Raw genomic sequence first — 21,052 nt, 5'->3', positions numbered from 1 at the left:
ATTAGCCCTTTCCGGTCCATAAACTAAAAAAAAATTCCAACAGGTCCACAATAGATTAACAGCATTACAGGGTAAAACAAAACATCCAAGTTTTTTAAAAATAAAACTACACTTGTGTTAAAAATTTGATTTAATTTATCTTGTGTCTTTTATAGACATCTAATGCTTCCGTAGTGTAATGGTCAGCACGCTCGGCTACCATACTGGAGGTCCCGGGTTCGATTCCCAGGGGGGGGGGGTTCAAATAAATATAGGTGATTTTTTCACTTTAATATTTATTCAATATAACCCAGGACTGGTACCTGAAGCGGAGGGCTGATCACCTTTCCTTCATGTGTTAATGATCAAGATAGCACTGCGTTTATATGATGCAGTGCCCTATGCACCATAGGGTGCGGATAAGGGTTTGAGTGAGTGAGAGAGAATGTATGATATCGATGAAAACAGTCACCGATGCAAAGGCCGGGCTTTCTCTCTTAAGTGATGCAAATGTATCGGTTTTCCTTCCTACCTCCAGGAATTTTTCGTTGAGCGTAACATTTTTCCATATACGTGGGCTTTTGTGGATGGAATCGTCATCACTGCTGCTCACATACGCACGGGTCGAGTGTAACTGATGCCGGTAGCCGGACATCCGAGTGACGGGTACCGAGCCAGCCCCCAAAACAAAACTTTTGTATCATTCTCAGGTAGTTACACATTCTAATGTTGATAAAAATCATTAAATCTTCGTCCCAGTATACAGCGCACTTAATACGAGTGAGAAAAAAATATGTTTGCTTGTATTTTAACTCTAAACTGATGAAAAAAAAAATGTCGAATGACATTCGACATACGACTCACCGGAATAAAGTCGATTTCGAATGACATTCGACATAGGACCGGAAAGGGTTAGTAGCGCGATACAGCTTCTTGTAACCCAACCCTTACGGTCCACTATTCATTATCTCAACGTTAGCAACACATCTATCCTAGTCTCAAGCGGTTAGTAGCCCGATACAGTCCCTTGTAACCCAGCCCGTACGGACTCCTCGCCCCCGTCCGCAGGCAGTAGGTCCCGCTCGCGCCGGGCGCCTCGTGTCCCATGAGTCCCGGGGGGCTCCCGGCGCAGCCCCCGGGACCGCAGTAGGCCCGGCCGTGACAGGGCAGGCCCGGGAACAGGCCGGGGTGGCGCAGGGACTCCGCGTACAGCCGCCAGGAGCGCGCGTGGCTGCAGGAGGGGCTCACGCAGCCCGGCTGCTGGCGGCCGCCATTCGGATAGAAATCCGCGTCACCTTTTAAATATATATTATATTATATATATATATATATATATATATATATATATATATATATATATATATATATATATATATATATATATATATATATATATATATATATATATATATATATATATATATATATATTATTTTTTGACATCTCATCAAAGATGAAGAAGAATATGGAAGTCTGGGCATTTACGGGGCTTACGACCGTCATAGGCTGGTTTAAGTGATCACTTTACACACGTGTAACATTCACCAATTCTACCCATTATTGACAACCACACTACTCAAATTCTTGGAAGTTCTATATATATGAACCAATTTAGAAACCTTGTTCATGAATCACTAAAACTTCACTAGAGACATCTATTGGTGAGATGTAAAGAAGCTTTTTATTAAGCAGAAACTCTTATATTAGTATGTGGTCGTAAGCCCCGTAAATGCCCAGACTTCCATATTCTTCTTCATCTTTGATGAGATGTCAAAAAATAATATGAAAATAACTCCTGTAATTGGAGATAATCCAGATTTTGTGAACAAGTATTTGGACACACTCAAAATGTTGTATATATATATATATATATATATATATATATATATATATATATATATATATATATATATATATATATATATATGTATGTATATATATATATATATATATATATATATATATATATATATATATATATATATATATATATATATATATATATATATATATATATATATATATATATATATATATATATATATATATATATATATTTGTACCTGTATAGGTATGCCAGATTTCTGAAATGTTCAACCGGGACATCGGCATGCCCCTAGCGTACAATAAAGTAGAATATCAGTAATATTCCGTTCGTAATATTATTCGAATTTTACCGTCCGGTAGTCCCGTTGTGAACAATGAAAGCGACTACGACAGTTTAGCGTGATCGAATTTACGCGCACCGTGATCACGCACCGACCAAGAGCACCAATCCGGAGAAATATGGACAAAATCTCAAGCCAATCATCGTTTCAAAACGCTAACTGACGTGCCGGTAAAATTCCGTGTAATTCTGTGTAGTGGGCAAAGGCCCTTAGGGCGCTTGTGCACTTCACGGAATTATAAGGAACACCAGGATAAGGGATATATGCGAGATCGAAGATGTCGTTAGGTGGGGAAGGCAACGAAGGAGATATTGGTATGCGCATGTGAGGAAAATCGAACCATCCAGACTCCCCCACATCGCACTACACAGCCAACCCAAGGTAGACCAATAAAGGGATGGATTGACAGCTGGGAATCGACATTGCAGGAAGCTAATCCCACTTAAAAACAGGCCACAAGGAGAGGACGACGAATAATTTTGAGTAGACGGAATTTCAATATAATTACCTATCACAGCATCAATCCCATAAACTCCAGCCGATGTGTGTATAACATCGACAAACTCTGCATCCCCTTTGCTCAATTTTGAAGACGCATTTTCGGACACAAAGCAAGGACCCGCCGGATCAAGGCCGCTGATCCTCGCTATTCTTCGTCCTGTCAGGTTTTGGAAGGTCTTTCCAGCGAAGCCTGCGATCTGGGCGCCGAGGCTGTGTCCGATCAAATGGATAGATCTTGAACTGACCCCATCTGTAATTCAAATATATCGCTCACTCCTTTCAACAACGACATATATCAAAAATCGTTAATTTTTAGTTGTGCATGTTTTCGGAATGCCCAGAAAATGTACTATATCCCAGCAAAAGTGGCATATTTTTAACTTAATATTTACCCGCCACAGGGCAAAAAGTGTGTTGTTTTTGCAATTTGAAGGAAATGTATTGTTTTTTTTTAATAAGACTTAATATTTTTCTAATGGAGAAAAAACCTTCAGGTTTTACCTAAAAAGATTTATTGCACAGTAAAATGTTCAATAAGTGGCTTGATATTTATTTTTAATAGATTGTGTTATATTTTTAAACTTTAAAAACGATCTCCTGAAAAAATAAGTTTTTTGATATATGACGTTGTTGAAAGGAGTGAAAGGAGGAAACATAAAAACTATGAAAAAATACGTGTTTTCATGAATATACATACTATTACGTAAAAATTTATTGATGTCCCCTTTTGAGGAGAAAAATAAATGGTCAGTTTATAGATACTAAAAATTTGCGTGTGGTTGATAGACAATGTTTTGCATATAGATATTTTTTTAAAATTACTCACTTTTATATAACTCCGCCAAGATTTTTCCCAATTCTTCACCAATAAACTGAACATATGTGCTGGATCTTAGATACATGTACAGTATCAGGCTACTAGAGTCCAAAGCGATCACATTCATCCCCCCCTTGGCGACCAGGGCTGAACAAACTGTCTGGACCGATTCGCTCCGAGCGCTGGACATAAATCCGTGAATGAAAATTGCAATCGGCAAATCTCTGTTGAAAATTTTCGAGGACATGATCTTGGATGCTGAATCGATGATTGGAACGACTTCCTGCTGAAAAATTTGCTTTGATTATCCGGATACTATTAACATAGTAGAACTTTGATTATCCGGATATTATTAACATAGTAGAACTTTGATTATCCCGATATTATTAACATAGAAGAACTGTAATTATCCGGATATTATTAACATAGTAGAACTTTTATTATCCGGGTACTATTAACATAGTAGAACTTTGATTATCCGGATATTTTACACTATTTGACAGGCGCCGCGCCATGGCGTAATTGGGTAGACGCTCGACTGCGAAACTAGCGTCGCGGGTTCGATTCCCGACAAGTGCAAAATAATTCAGGAAAGATTTATTTGCAATTGGTCTGTGTATTTGTAATGTATTTTTCACTTTTACCTTCCCTATCCTTCCCTATCCTTACTATCCTACCTGCAGACAAGCTTCTAATAGATGGTTATTCCTTTTTTTAATTTTTTTTTAAATTAAAACTTGTAATGTGTAAAAGCGTATTTATGTAACGAAAACAAATCTGGAGAAACACTGGAGGTCCCGGGTTCGATTCCCAGGGGGGTCAAATAAATAAAAGTGATTTTTTCACTCTAATATTTATTCAATATTACCCTGGACTGATCACCTTTCCTTCGTGTATTTAACGATCAAGATAACACTGCGTTTATAGTATGCAGTGCCCTATGCACCATTGGGCCATATGCGCATAAGGGTTTAAGAAAAAAAATCTCGAAGATGATATTTTCTTTAGATTCAAGCATTTATCATCCTTCGATAGTTGAATAATTGCATTTTTTTTATGATCAAGATAACACTGTAATTATATGATGCAGTGCCTTATGCACCACCAGGTGTGGATAAGGGTTTAAAAAACGATATATGTTTTGGTGGAGTACGTCAAAATTATTTTTAATGTTGATTTTTTTATTGTATTTTTTATTATCGATTGTGAGAGATATTTTGATACCATTTACCTGGGTTTTGTTATACCAAAGGTCTAAGGTGAGCCTTGAAATATCTGGAACGTGACTCGCCAGCTGTTCGTATTGCAAACCCAGCGAGTTCTTCACAAACGTACCTGAAATATCAAACTGCTCCCTTGAGATTTGACAATGTATGATTTTCTTTAAAAATAAATATTTGACAATGTATGATTTTCTAAAGCTTTTCTTAAATGTGCCAGCCAACTTTTCACGATTTTCACCTTCTCCGAGTAGATATATCAAATATATGTGAATGGGGAAGACGAAACCAACTGATATTAAATGTTTCTAAGTGTTCGGTCACGTCTTTCACTAGGGCCCAAAAAACTCTATTTTATCGCTACAAAATGAACGACCAAAATCTGATTCGAGCGTCAAATGTTAGGGATCTGGGCGTTAGGTTTGTGAGCACCCTGACATTTCACGATCACATAGAGGCGGTCAGTGGTAATGCATTGAAAATGCTAGGATTTGTTCTGCGTACTGCCAGGGTTTTCCAAAATACCTGCGTGCTGAGAACTCTTTATAACTCCTTGGTGCGAAGTAGACTCGAGAGTGGCTCCATGACTTCAGGGTCACACGAGTTTAAGTACTCTCTAATGGTAGAGAAGTACAAAAGAAGTTTCTGAGGTATCTCTACATGAGAGAGTACGGCTATTATCCTTGGCTCTACCCAAACGAGTTTCTCCAGGGTATGCTTGGCTACAATAGTTAAGAAACTAGAAGGAATGTGTATTTGATTACGCATTTTTATCGATTGTTGCGAGCTATGATCGATAATTAAATTATCCGGAACATTGGTCTGTATGTTCCCGATAGTTACCTAAGACAGCGTCGGCATAGATTGTTTCACATTCCTATACACAGGACCAACCTGCCGATGGTTATGCCTGTAGGAAGAGCTACCGCTATGTTGAACAATATCTCATTGATCTGTTCCATGTGTCTGAAGAAGTTTTCCGAAGCGGGATTCTTCTACACCTTTAGCAAAAATATTCTTGCATATTTTAATGTATACGCTTTACTTTTTTTTAGTTTGTAATGTCAGTATATGTTAATTGCAAATAAATAAATTGAATTGAATTGAATTGAATCGAAATTGAATGATAGGTGTTATTAACCAGCCCATGACGGTCGTCAGCCCCGTAAATGCCCAGACTTCCATATTTTTCTTCATCTTTGATGAGATGTCAAAAAATAATATGCATGAAAGTTATTAAAGTTTTAAATATTGGTGTTAAAACGATCGATTTGACTATAGAAAAATATAAATACCGTAACACCTTCCATTATCTAATTTCTTTCTCTCTTTCCTTCAAGATTTTAAGTTTAATTGATCATAAAATTAGTTTACTCACAATTTTGTAATGTTATTTTCAAAATGGCACTTTCTTCAGCCGTAGTGATGGATGATATGACCTTTTGACCACCAGTCAGGAGAGAAGTATCAATACATGTCACACTGGCAGAAAAACCTACCAAATGTATTAATATCATCCCCATATCCTTTAGATTCTAAAAACACCAAAAATAAGAGATTAAACCTTAGATTGAAGTATAAGGGCGCTTGTCCACTACCCGGAATTTCACCGTCCGGCAGTCCGGTTTTGAAAAATAAAAACGACCTCGACAGTTTAGCGTGATCGAATTTGCGCGCAACGTGTTCACGCACCGATCAAGAGCACCGATCCGAAGAAATATGGACAAAAGCACATGCCAATCTAAGTCAATCGTCGTTTTAAAACGCTAACTGACGTGCCGGACGGTAAAATTCCGTGTAATTCCGTATAGTGGACAAACGCCCTAAGGGAGTTTGAAAAGCTTATGGAGTACGTTTAAAGAAGTCTTCTTCTTCTTCTTCTTGGTGCACAAATGACAAATTGAATAAAATTACCCTCACTGTGTTTGTCCAGATTCAGATCTGCCCACTTCTATTTTCAACTGATGAAAAGCACTTATATATTTTGTTTCTCTTTTTAATGACTTTATAGATAATAGAAGCAGATTTTATAAGGCTATTGCATAATAATCAAATTTCTTTTGATCAAAAGAGGTATGTGATCAATTTTGTACATTTTGTGTGTTCTGTGACAAAATCTCAATGTCATAAATAAATTTTTATGTACAACATTTTGAGTGTGTCCAAATACTTGTTCACAAATCTGGATTATCTCTAATTATAGGAGTATTTTTCTTTTTTTTAAATAATATAAAAAATACTCCTATAATTGGAGATAATCCAGATTTGTTAAAAGTATTTGGACACACTTAAAATTTTGTAAATAAATTATCTGGTCAAAAGCTTAAATGATAAAAATGAAAATGATATTTTTTGGCGTTTCTCATGTGTGTGATTATAATCCAGGATTCGGACCTCACATACTAATAAAAGAGTTTCTGCTCAATAAAAAGCTTCTTTTCATCTCACCAATAAATGTTTCTTAGTGAAGTTCTAGTGATTCAAGAACAAGGTTTCAAAATTGGTTCATATATTATATAGAACTTCCAAGAATTTGAGTAGTGTGGTTGTCAATAATGGGTAGAATTGGTGAATGTTACACGTGTGTAAAATGGTCACCTAAAACGAGCCTATAACGGTCGTAAGTCCCGTAAATGCCCAGACTTCCATATTCTTCTTCATCTTTGATGAGATGTCAAAAATAACTCAAATAAATCTTACCATTTTTGTCAAATATCAGTGTTACTTTGCAACTAAACCTTCTCGTATCAGTTTCTATCAATGCGAAAATTCTAACTGAATAGTTTTCTCGTGAAAAAGATTGGTTGCATACTCAAGTAATTTATTGTGGTTATTCCTATCAAATTGGACACATTATCATAATTTAAAATCATTTACCGTGCAGGGCTGAGGTACGAATTCGACTCTGATTTTGCAATATTTCAAAAATTATATGCAGGGCTGTGCTACGGATTCGACTCTGAATTATAAATTTTCATAAATGATCCGCAGGCTTGTGTCACGGATTCGGTCCTGATTTTGCGATATTTCAAAAATGATCCGCAGGGCTGCGTTACGGATTCGGCTATGATTTTGCGATTTTTCATAAATGATCCGCAGTGCTGTGTTACGGATTCGGCTCTGATTTTGCAATATTTCCAAAATTATCTATGGCTTAGAACCATTATATCCTTTGCAGGTCTCCTTTACCTACAAGATAAAGATATATTGAAAAAAAAAGTCAACAGTCATTCTGAGTTTGTTCGCTAAAAAGGAAGGACATATAGCTCACATATTTATTTATATGTACACACACACACACACACACACACACACACACACACACACACACACACACACACACACACACACACACACACACACACACACACACACACACACACACACACACACACACACACACACACACACACACACACACACACACGCACACACACACACACACACACACACACACACACGCACACACACACACACACACACACACACACACACACACACACACACACGCACACACACACACACACACACACACACACACACATCCCTACTTCAACCGTATAACTTTTACAGCTTAATTAATAGTCTATTAAAGGTTTAAATTTACTATACTGCTACTGACCCTTATCCTTTGTGCGATTACCCCATGGTGCATAGGGGACTGCGTCAAATTTATACTGTTTTAATTATACAAGTCATTTACTTACCTTTATTCCGTAGAACGGGGCTACTTGAGCTTTGATGTGTTACTTGAGCCCAGTACAAAAAAAAATAGATCGTGGTATCGATGAATGTATCGTGTCAATAAGTGTCACCTGTCAGGGAAACAATGTATCATGTCGTTACGTTCATTATTGTAGACCAAATACAGATTTAAATATTTTTTTTGTACTGGGCTCAAGTAACACAACAAAGTTCAAGTGGCCCCGTTCTACCGTACATTATTCTTATATTTTTTTATTTATTTTTTTCAAAACATATTACATACATAAGTCATATATACATATAATATTTCCGATGAGTAATTTCTATTTCTCATTTTGGGACATGGGATTAAGGTTAACAAGACTGGAACACAAATAATAAAGTAACAAAAAAGATTTTTTAAATAACCAAAACTAATACATGGCGAAATATAAAAACAATAAACAGGTACAATAAATAGGCATAAGAAGCATATTTAAAAGAAATAAATGAAAAAAACATAAGGTAAGAAGCATATTTAAAATAAACAAATTGCTCACTCCTTTCAAGAACGTCATAAATAAAAAAACGTGATTTTTCAGGAGAACGTTTTGAGAGTTTAAAAATATAACACAATGCATTAAAAATAAATATCAAACCACTTATGGAACTTTTTACTGTGCAACAAATCTTTTTTATGTACAATCTGAAGGTTTTTTCTCCATTAGAAAAATATTTAGTATATTTAAAAAAATAATTAAACAATACATTTTATTCAAAATGCAAAAACAATACTTTTTGCCCTGTAGAGGGTAAATATTAAGTTAAAAATATGCTTCTTTTGCTGGGATATAGTACATTTTGTGGGCATTCAAAAAACATGCACAACTGATAATTGACGATTTTTGATTTATGACGTTCTTGAAAGAAGTGAGCGAAATGAGAAAATATAACAAATGAGCAAATAAAAAAATAAAAACGGTAAAGGTTAAGGTAAAAAAAATAGTTTTTATCCGTATTACGTATATACATAAATGGCCAAGTAACTTTATACAACGTGTATAAATTCCACCTTGGAGGAAACGTGTCTCGCTATGACCGGTATTTGTCATTGAATTTTCCGATACACAAGGAATGGCACGCAATTTGAAATATTTATCTAGACACAGAGGTAGATGTTAACGGCTTCCTACGATCGCATGTCGAAGTGCATAATTCAAGTGCATGGAATAAATGCGACGTCTCCACTGGCCGTGGGATGATGGAAATCAGGTTTGTAGTACCAGTTATATAAATCAAATAAAACACATTTTTATTTGAATTACACAGGACAGGCTCCGTGGCGTAGTTGGGTAGACGCTCGACTGCGAAACTGGCGTCGCGGGTCCAATTCCCGGCAATTCAATTCAATTTATTTATTTATAATTAACATTCCGCCTCCGTAGTGTATGGTCAGCACGCTCGGCTACCGTTCTGGAGGTCCCGGGTTCGATTCCTAGGGGGGGTCAAATAAATATAAGTGATTTTTTTCACTCTTAATTTTTTTTAATAATACCCTGGACTGGTACCTGAAGCGGAGGGCTGATCACCTTTCCTTCATATGTAAACGATCAAGATAACACTGCGTTTATATGAATCAGTGCCCTATGCACCATTGGGGTGCAGATAAGGGTTATATTTTATTATAATTAACATACACAGTACAAACTAAAATTTGAAGCGTGTACATTAACAAAAATAGAAAATAAGCAAGAATACTATTGGTAAAGGTGTAGAAGCATCCCGCTTCGGAAAACTCCTTCAGACGCATGGAACAGATCAATATCCAACGAGATATTGTTCAGCATAGCGGTAGCTCTTTCTACAGGCATAACCATCGGCAGGTTGGTCCTGTGTATAGGAATGTGAAACAATCTATGCCAACGCTGTCTTAGGTAACTATCGGGAACATACAGACATAAATTTTTATTTTATTTTATTGAAAGGAATAACCCGCAAAGCGTCTAATTTAGATGCTTGTCTGCAGGTAGGATAGTAAGGATAGGGAAAGTAAATGTGGAAAATACATCACAAACACCCAGACCAATTGAAAATAAATATTTCTTGAATTTATTTTTCAATTAGCGGGAATCGAACCCGTGACGCCAGTTTCGCAGCCGAGCGTCTGCCAACTACGCCACGGCGGCTGTCCAAAGAATGAGTTTCAAAAAATGGAGTAGTGTGGTTGTCAATCAAGTGATTTTATACTGTAGAATGGTGAATGTTTATCACTTAACCAGACTGTGAATGGTCATAAGCCCTGATAATACCCAGACTTCCATATTCTTTTAAGCCCAGATTTGTGAACAAGTATTTAGACACGCTAAAATGGTTGTAAAATAAATAAATTTTATGTTTTCGTGTTTTATTAAAGTTATCACAAATCACTTAATGTAAAACATCTTTAATATATATGGCAAACTGTAACAAATATAAAATATATACATATTTACACAATGTTTTAAGCACACTGTACATCATTGTCGAGTCATCACAGTAAGATTCCTTAAGTTTTTCCTGTCTTTTTCTCTTCCTTATCATAATTAAATGGTGCATAGGGCACTGCGTCGTATTGACGCAGTGTTATCTAGATCGTCACATCTTCTAACTTTAAAAAATAAGTTTCATTTGAATTGTATTGAGAACAGGAGGGATAATCTAGTGTGGGCCAATGAGAAACTTGTCAGCATTTGCTCATAGTTTAGGGAAACCACGTTGCACTCCTCAGGAGAAGCCGTACTGTTGACTGTCGTCAGCAGACCTTCCGTTCCACTAGAAGAGGGTTGGGCATTTTGTGTCCTAGCTTGGTTTATGTTACCAATTTCCTTTACTTTTTTGTCATGTATCGCTCACTCCTTTCAACAACGTCATAAATCAAAAATTTTATTTTTCAGGAAATCGTTTTAAAGTTTAAAAATATAATAAAATGTATTAAAAATAAATATCAAGCCACTTATGGAAGCCACTTTTACCGTGCAACAGATCTTTTTAGGTAAAACCTGAATGTTTTTTCCCCATTTGAAAAATATTTAGTATATTTAAAAATATAATACAACAATAGCTTTTCTTCAAAATGAAAAAACAAGACTTTCTGCCCTGTAGCGGGTAAATATTAAGTTAAAAATATGCCACTTTTGCTGGGATGTAGAACATTTTCTGTGTATTCCGAAATCATGCACAACTGAAAATTGTCGATTTTTGATACATGAAGTTGTTGAAAGGAGTGAGCGATATGATACCACCATCCCAACCCCATTAGGAAGCCTCCCGTGTTCTTTGAAAAATCCCAAACCCAAAATCCCATGGAGTAATTCGGGACTACTGTAATCATAAATTGTTAAAATATCTCCCTCTTGAATATGCTTAGAGCAGCCTTAATTTTCGCAAAAGTCGACGTGCACTCTGTGCCTCTTAACCCCATGCCGTATGGAGAGTCCCCGGCAGTCTTCAGGTAGAACTTCCCCCTGGCCTCTCTGGCAGCCCCGTATCCCATGCGGGTCTTCTCGCCGGAGCAGGATCCGGCCTCGAAGGCCTTCCAGTCCGCGCACCGGACGGCCTGGAAGCTGGACGGGGAGAGGACGGAGGCGCTGAAGAGCCTCCAGGAGAGACTGTGGCTGCAGGGTGGTACCACGCACCCGGGCTGCTTCTCTCCACCGTTCGGGTAGAAGTCGACGTGACCTGGTGGAAAGACTCAATTACGGGGAGATCTTGCAAACACACAACTCATAATGCGATTGGCTGCACGAGAAGTCACACGATTCTCGCGCATTTTTTTTAAAGAATATTTATACCATGGCGACCTGCACTCGACATAGGAGTGGCAACTATTCAACTTTCTCACCTAAAGGATCGTCTATTCCAAGGATTCCCGCGTCCGTGTGTATGACATCCACAAAGTCCGCATCGGTCCTCTTCAGTCGGAGATCCTCCTGTTCGCCAAAGAAGCAGGGTCCAGCTGGATCAAGGCCACTTATTCTGCCGATCCTGGTTTTGGTCAAGTTCTGGAAGGACTTCCCGGCGAAGCCAGCAATGTGGGAACCCAGGCTGTGGCCTATTATGTGGATGTTTGACGGCGGTATGCCAACTAAAAGCAAAAATGCATCTTTAAATACAATTACCTACCACTCACTCCAACAACCGCTGGAGGCGCGTTGCAGGAGCCTGGGTGAGGACCTATCCAACATCGAATCCGTGATAGTTCATAAGGAACTGTCACGAGAGGTAGTATCATACATGATAAAAATAGTGAAGGACATTGGTGACATAAACCAAAGTAGGACACAAAATGCCGAACCCTCTTCTAGTGGAACGGAAGGTCTGCTGATGACAGTTAACAGTCCGCCTTCTCCTGAGGAGTTTTACGTGGTTTCCTCCCAGCAATGAGCAAATGCTGAGAAGTTCCTGTTTGGCCCACACTAGATTATCCCTATTTACACACTTAAAACTACACAAAATGTTTGACAGATGCGATTTTTGGTCGACCCGAAGACCAACATGCACTAGGGGTTGCAGCACAAACATGCGGCAAGAGCCGAGGTCAAACATACATTTTTTAATAACATGCCAATTTTTAACATGCAAATATCCAAAATTACATTAACTAAAACTGGTGGCTAACGGCGTCTGAGTACCTGGTATTCAAACGCCACCACAACCCCGACCAGCACAGCAGACAGGCGTTTAATAGACAGTTTTGCTAATACAGGTCTCTACTCACACTTCACAATGTCCTTGAGCAGCAGCGCCAGGTCTTCTCCTATGAACCTGACGCAGGTACTCGACTTCACGTAGTACTTCTCTATGAAGTCGCTGGCGTCCAGCGCCAGGACGTTCAGCCCGCCCTTCTTCACCAGGGCCCTGGTGACTTCCAGGGCGGCCTCGCTCTCCGAGCTGGACAGGAAGCCGTGGAGGAAGATGGACACCGGGAGACGAGGGTCGAGGGCCTTCGTGGCGCGAGAGCGACCATCAGCGTCGTTGATATCAAAAGTTTTCTGCAAAGCCAGGATCGCACGTCATGATAAATACCCACTCGAATGACAGTGGACAAGATATCGGTAGTGTAAAGGCAAAGGGGTATATCTGTCTCAGACCAAATTTTACAGGAGAGCAAAAAAAACTTGTGAAATTAAGTAACTCATTTGTTTTATGTATTTTTATATGTACATATCTTGAGAAAACTAAATAAGTATTGCAACTATAGCTTTATTCTTTTGCCGGATTATAGAATACACTATTTAAGACATTTTGTGGAACAAACTTAGAAAATGAAAAATTGGACAGATATACCCCTTTGCCTTTACACTACCGATATGTGTTATTATTTTTTATTTCTTTTAGTATTTGTACCCTGCTTATAATACAAGGTAAATAACAAATGAGAATTTTTTAGATATTAACTGCAGTGCAGGTAAAACAGTGCAGTTCAGCCGCTCTACTCTATCATACATGTATATATAAATATATACATATATATATATATATATATATATATATATATATATATATATATATATATATATATATATATATATATATATATATATATATATATATATATATATATATATATATATATATATATATATATATATATATATATATATATATATATATATATATATATATATATATATATATATATATATATATATATAATATATACATATATATATATATATATATATATATATATATATATATATATATATATATATATATATATATATATATATATATATATATATATATATATATATATATATATATATATATATATATATATATATATATATATATACACATAAATTAGCTCAAAATTAAGTCTGCCTATTAATCTTCTTAACTTTTGCTTAATTTTATTCCTGTCGTTTAACTCATTTAACGTTTCGCTCACTCCTTTCAAGAACGTCATAAATCAAAAATCGTCAATTTTCAGTTGTGCATGTGTTCGGAATGCCCAGAAAATGTACTATATCCCAGCAAAAACGGCATATTTTTAACTTAATATTTAACCGCTACAGGGTAAAAAGTGTTGTTTTTGCATTTTGAAGAAAAGGTATTGTTTAATTAATTTTTTTTAAATACTAAATGTTTTTTAAATGGAGAAAAAACCCTTAGGTTTTACCTAAATAGATCTGTTGCACAGTAAAAGTACAATAAGTGGCTTGATATTTATTTTTAATACATTGTATTACATGTTTAAACTTTAAAAACGTTCTCCTGAAAAATCAAGTTTTTAGATATTTAACGTTGTTGAAAGGAGTGAGCGATATTAACTACAGTGTTTTCAAAGACATATTGTATGGAAAATAAAATACGATAAAGCAGTGCAGTTCAGCCGCTCTACTATCATATTTTGGTTCCATATGTATATTCGTACACGGTCAAATAAACGTATGTACAAGAGATAAGTTATTACATATAAATTATAACAGAAAAGTGCATTTCAACTGCTGTTACTGTCCTGACGAAGAGATGAATGGACTGAAACCTCTTTGAGTGGTAATATATTAACCCAACTGATATTTGATTGATGATACCTTTTCGTCTCCGTGCCATATGTCTAATTCTACATCAGCGTCCGACTCAGGATCCTTGAAAGTCTGGTTTAACTTTTCGTATGTAACACCTAGAATCTTCTTCAAGGAATCACCTGAAATGTAAAAATAATTTTATTTCAAATACATATTCCTCATAAAACATATTACAGTAAAACCTCGATATAACGAAATGATTGGGGAGAGAGGGATCCGTTAAAGCCAAAAGTCTGTTATATAAAAATAGTTTATTTATTGTAACTGCAGGCAGTTAAAATAAACTGTTTTTAGAGTAGATTGGTAGAGAAGAGTAGAGTAGTATTTTATAGGTTCAGTAGAGTTCCATTTTAATTTTTTGGGTAATATATCCAAAATTAAACGAGGTTATTGGATTGAATTCTACTTTATTTACATATGTATGACAATACATATTGCTCACTCAAGAACGTCATAAATCAAAAACCTTAAATTTTTAGTTATGCATGTTTTCGGAATGCCCAGTAAATGTACTATATCCCAGCAAAAGAGGCATATTTTAAACTTTATATTTACCCTCTACAGGGCACGAAGTGTTGTTTTTGCATTTTAAAGAAAAGGTATTGTTAGTTATTTTTTTAAAGATACTAAATATTTTTCAAATGGAGAAAAAACCTTCAGGTTTTACTTAAAAAGATCTGTTGCGCAATAAATAGTTCAATATATGGCTTGATATTTATATTTAATATATTGTGTTATATTTTTAAACTTTGAAAACGTTCTCCTGAAAAATCAAGTTTTGTTGATTTATGACGTTCTTGAAAGGAGTGAACGATATGTATTATCATACATATGTAAATAAAAATTTATATTATTTGATAAAAACATGTAATGTCAGTTTATTATATAGTTATACTTTTATATACATGACAGTTTATATTTATTTTTAGATTACTTAAGTAAAAACCTCTAACTGGAATATTAGTTTTTAAAATTTTATTATATTATGTCATTTTTGTTAAATATTCTGTTGGTTTTCCAATAAATAAATTAATATTACTGAGACTTTTTGCCTTAAACTCTCACATTTTTCAAGCAACACTCCCACTACGGCTTTTTCTATGGGGGTCGCAATCGCCGTGATGGTCTTCTCCCCCTTAGATTTGACGGTGTCTAAAACATCCCTCAGAGATTTTCCCTGCACGAGGGTCGGGAGAAATGCTTGCATCAGTATGACGGCCAGTAGCGATATTGCAGCGAACTTCGCCATGATAATCTAAAAGCAAAAAAATATATGAATATTAATAGATTTTCTTATAATTTAATATTGCACAGACATAAAACAACAGCAGCGTTAAATCATTATACGTACGTAGGTAAAAAAACTTTAATAAACTTCTGGAAAACTTAAAATCTATAAAAAATTATCAAACCTTTAAAACGAAATTTAAAAAACATATAAGACTCACCCCTACCTAGACTCCATACCAAGGAATATTTTTTTTTAAATTTTTAAATAACTTTTATTTTTTAATTTACATTATTTATAAAAAAAATTGTAAAACGAACTCCCTCTCTCAACCCAAGTATCTACTTTATTAGAGAGGTAGAAATGTTATATTTGAATGCTTTGTAAATTTACCAACTATTTTGTATTATTTAAGTATGTATTTTGTAAAACAAAAAAATCAATCAAAAAAAAAAAAAAAAAAATATATATATATATATATTTATATATATATATATATATATATATATATATATATATATATATATATATATATATATATATATATATATATATATATATATATATATACATATATATATATATATATATATATATATATATATATATATATATATATATATATATATATATATATATATATATATATATATATATATATATATATGTATATATATATATATATATATATATATATATATATATATATATATATATATATATATATATATATATAAATATATATATATTGCGTTACTAATAGGGAAAATTTAAAATCCAATTTAAATATTTAGATTTTTTCCAATATCCACAAACATCGTCACGGTATCCAAACGCTCTAACCACTACACTACGGAGGTAGACAGTACATAGATATAATGATGCATTTCTTTACTTCCTATATTATTTGAAGTATGTTTAAGAATGTCATTATAAATTAAAGTATCATACGTTAAAAGAAATCCTCGAGGCAGCAAGCAGCCTTCGCAAAAATAACCTTTAATGTTTTTTTTTTAAATCGTACGATAATGTATTTTTTCGTAATATAGAATGATTCATCTATTTTTTCCTCTTACAATTATATTTCTTTATATTTAATTACTTTAATTAAAATATTGTGAAACTAAAATAATCGGCTTGATCGAGGATAACTACATACGCGTAAATTTAGCGTAATACGATTTCAGATTCGATATTAATAAAGAGATTAATGATACATATGTATATTTAATTATATTTGAAGATTTTATGTAGGTACCTCTCAGATCATGGGCGGCCAGACTATGGAATGAATTACCTCTCCTAGTAAAAAAATGCACCTTTTCTAATAACTTTTAAGAAACGTCTGAGACATTACTATTTATCATTAGAATCCTAACTGTCCATCAAACCTCCTCCCTTAGTTGTTCCCTCTACCTCCTTCCCTAAACTCCCTTTTTCTTTGCCCTCCTTATTATTAACTTTTGTAATGTTTTTAAATGTTCAAGTACTATCTTCCCTCTGATTGCAAACAGCTATATATGGTATCAAACGTTTTAGCCAATATAACTAGTCTGTTTTTGGTTGGTTGAAAGACATTGCTTTTTAGCAATAAGCCGCCAATGTACTTATTTCTTTTCTGTATATGAAGTTTAAATCAAATAAAATAAATTTAAAAAAAAACAGAATCCCTTTTTTCGTCAAATTCAGCATAAGTTGATTCAAGGAAGGATAAAAAACCTCTATTATTTAGCTAGAAAAACTAACCATAACACCATTTTAATTTTAGAGAAAATATAACCCCACATTAATGAGTATTTGAAAACAATCTTTGCCTCTTCGATATTCATTCATAGCCTCGATATCGAGGTTTTTTTTTTTTTTTAATTTTCTGAAAACCTTCAAATGATTGTCAACCCAGCTTGTCAATTTGTGTATTGGATGTTTCTAGAAACCATCCAGGTTTCTGCATAACATGGTCCAATTAAATTAGAAAATTGCTTGAAAATTTCCACTTCTTTTTGTTCTCATAATCTTAATAGCCACGATAACCTATTAAATATTATAGTTCTCGCTGCGTTTGTTTTACGTTATATTGCCTGAGTACTAAATAATTCTACATTTACATATTATAATCTTTACTATTGTAGATGAGTTAGGAAATTCTCTATTGTTATGAATTAATTACAAACGGGTTTAACCACTAAGTAAATGCTGTTTATGTAATGTTTTTAAATTAATCGAATTAAATTGCGAATTGCGTTTATCGACGTAAGTGATGAATGATCGATAAAAAAAAATTAGTGACGTGAATCAAATGACCGATTATATCATTAAAACAAGCGCGTTCGATTCCCGCCAATCGCAAAATAAATTCAAGAAAGATTCATTTCCAATTGGTTTGGGTGCTTGTGATGTATTTTTCACATTTACCTTCCCTATCCTTACTATCCTACCTGCAGATAAGCATCTGAAATAGAAGGTTTGCGAGTTATTCCTTAAAAAATAATATATCGCTCACTCCTTTCAAGAACGTCATAAATCAAAAAACTTGATTTTTCAGGAGAACGTTTTTAAAGTTTTAAAATATAACACAATGTATTAAAAATAAATATCAAGCCACTTGTTGAACTTTTTACTGTGCAACAGATCTTTTTAGGTAAAACCTGAAGGTTTTTTCTCCATTTGAAAAATATTTAGTTTATTTAAAAAAATAATTAAACAATACCTTTTCTTCAAAATGCAAAAACAACACTTTTTGCCCTGTACTGGGTAAATATTTAGTTAAAAATATACCTCTTTTGATGGGATATAGTAAATTTTCTGGGCATTCCGATAACATGCACAACTGAAATTGACGATTTTCGGTTTATGACGTTCTTGAAAGGAGTGAGCGATATGTTAATTGGACGTTTAACACATCATATTGGACATTTACAAAATAAATTCTAAGTTATATTATTTGTATTCATTGTGTGTATTACTCGTGTTCTGCGGAACATAGATTGAGAAACCCTGTTTTATCCGATGATAAATAACTACATATTATCATGTCATAATATCATATAACAACATCATTTAGCTACTGAAGAATTTCAACATGTCATCCGGCTACTGCATATGACGACTGCTAAATTAATTTCCAAGAATCTAAATATGGCTGATAAATAAAACCATACTAATGATTATTAAAACGGTTTTCGATACAACTTTTTTGGTAACACTTCAATGTTGTTTGAACATCAATTAACACTCCATCCACTATATATAATATCCAAACGATTTTCGTATAAAAGTGAGAACGCACATCGCTCACTCCTTTCAACAACGTCATATGTCAAAAAGCGTCGATTTTCAGTTATGCATGTTTCCGGAATGCCCAGAAAATGTACCACATCCCAGCAAAAGCGGCATATTTTAAACTTAATATTTACCCGCTACAGGGCAGAAAGTGTTGTTTTTTCATTTTGAAGAAAAAGTGTTGTTTAATTATTTTTTTAAATATACTAAATATTTTTCAAATGGAGAAAAACCCTTCAGGTTTTACCTAAAAAGATCTGTTGCACAGTAAAAAGTTTGAGTGGCTTGATATTTATTTTTAATACATTTTATTATATTCTTAAACTTTAAAAACGATCTCCTGAAAAGTCTAGTTTTTTATTTATTTATGACGTTTTGAAAGGAGTGAGTGATATGTGAAATGATTTGGAATGAATCTCACCTTTTTCAACTGGAATAAACTGTATACTTTTTAAAATTCTTAACCGAAGGTGCCACCGTAGTCATATTTATATCAAATATCAACTAAAATATGAAAGGAATCCAACAACACTTCACATCTTTATAAAATGAATGCTATGTAGACGCGACTGTTTTGCCCAGAATGTTTTCACTCAAAAATTATTTTAAAAAAAAAACAAAAAACAGGCAATTATAATAAATTACATCATAAAGTATAATTTAAACTTGAAGCACTAACTTTGTGATTTTCCATTTTATGATTAAAAGTGATTTTAAAACAAAATCACATTTTAATTATTCATCATAAAGATTAAACCCACTTGCAACTAGGGTTTTATTATTATTATTATTATTAGTAGTAACATGATAAGCTGTGCTGGATAAGTCGTAGCTAGATTTAAAAATCGCTAAGGTTAGGTAATTCCGAAAAAGAAAGTATGAATACCCTAATTATTTTTTGACATTTCATCAAAGATGAAGAAGAATATGGAAGTCTGGGCATTTACGGGGCTGACGACCGTCATAGGCTGGTTTAAGTGTTCACTTTACACACGCGTAACATTCACCAATTCTACCCATTATTGACAACCACACTACTCAAATTCTTGGAAGTTCTATATATATGAACCAATTTAGGAACCTTGTTCATGAATCACTAGAACTTCACTAGAGACATCTATTGGTGAGATGTAAAGAAGCTTTTTATTAAGCAGAAACTCTTATATTAGTATGTGAGATCCGAATCCTGTGAACAAGTATTTGGACACACTCAAAATGTTGTAAATACCCTACTTACTAAATAAGCTTAGTGTTCCGTTAAAATTTCCGAATTCGCAAAGTGTTCCAACGCAGAAATAGTTTGAGAAACACTGGGACAATGCTTCTCATTATAATTCAATGTCAACTGAAGGAGCACTGCAACGTAGTTTTTTTTAAATATTTACTTTTCTCTTAACTTAAACTCTCATTTGCTATTGATATACATATTTACAAAATATGTTTTTTTTAAATGTAAAATTAATTCATATTATTTTTGACATCTCATCAAAGATGAAGAAGAATATGGAAGTCTGGGCATTTACGGGGCTCACTTTATAAGTGATCACTTTACACACGTGTAAAAAAAACTAACTAACTAACCATCACGCCGCTTCGCCGCAGGG

At 34.2% G+C, this 21,052-nt stretch overlaps 3 protein-coding genes across 3 annotated transcripts in view; 1 reads left to right on the top strand and 2 right to left on the bottom strand.

The window, feature by feature from the left end:
• nvy (CBFA2/RUNX1 partner transcriptional co-repressor nervy) overlaps positions 1-21,052 on the top strand; it is a 157,738-nt gene that overhangs the window by 108,455 nt on the left and 28,231 nt on the right. The window lies entirely within an intron of this gene.
• On the bottom strand, positions 967-5,453 carry LOC148306119 (phospholipase A1 VesT1.02-like). Its single transcript, XM_088265601.1, has 5 exons — positions 5,450-5,453; positions 4,697-4,800; positions 3,475-3,748; positions 2,656-2,898; positions 967-1,274 (listed from the first exon to the last, which is right to left on the bottom strand). Exons 1-5 carry the CDS (start codon positions 5,451-5,453, stop codon positions 967-969), a joined length of 933 nt encoding a protein of 310 aa, XP_088121727.1.
• The window catches only part of LOC148306118 (phospholipase A1 VesT1.02-like), a 12,658-nt gene continuing 2,987 nt past the window's right edge, over positions 11,382-21,052 (bottom strand). Inside the window, exons 2-6 of the mRNA XM_088265634.1 lie at positions 16,007-16,196; positions 14,948-15,060; positions 13,126-13,399; positions 12,250-12,492; positions 11,382-12,086 (exon numbers count right to left, since the gene is read on the bottom strand). Coding sequence (XP_088121760.1) covers positions 11,746-12,086; positions 12,250-12,492; positions 13,126-13,399; positions 14,948-15,060; positions 16,007-16,190 — 1,155 coding nt within the window. The 5' untranslated portion in view covers positions 16,191-16,196 and the 3' untranslated portion in view covers positions 11,382-11,745. The remainder of the gene's footprint in view (positions 12,087-12,249; positions 12,493-13,125; positions 13,400-14,947; positions 15,061-16,006; positions 16,197-21,052) is intronic.

The sequence above is a fragment of the Brachycentrus maculatus genome, unplaced genomic scaffold, assembly GCF_059751285.1.
Source record: "Brachycentrus maculatus isolate JH-2025_06_01 unplaced genomic scaffold, ASM5975128v1 h1tg000253l, whole genome shotgun sequence".
Lineage (NCBI taxonomy): Eukaryota > Metazoa > Arthropoda > Insecta > Trichoptera > Brachycentridae > Brachycentrus > Brachycentrus maculatus.
Note: the sequence above shows the minus strand (reverse complement) of the source record. Positions and strands in the feature narration are given on the sequence as shown.

Bases quoted from the DNA above. Each gene is read 5' to 3' on its own strand.
- LOC148306119 (XM_088265601.1), bottom strand. The intron at 3,749-4,696 runs GTAAATGGTATC...ATTTTTCAGCAG, and splicing joins TTTGGTATAACAAAACCCAG to GAAGTCGTTCCAATCATCGA. The intron at 2,899-3,474 runs GTGAGTAATTTT...TTTGAATTACAG, and splicing joins CTTGGCGGAGTTATATAAAA to ATGGGGTCAGTTCAAGATCT.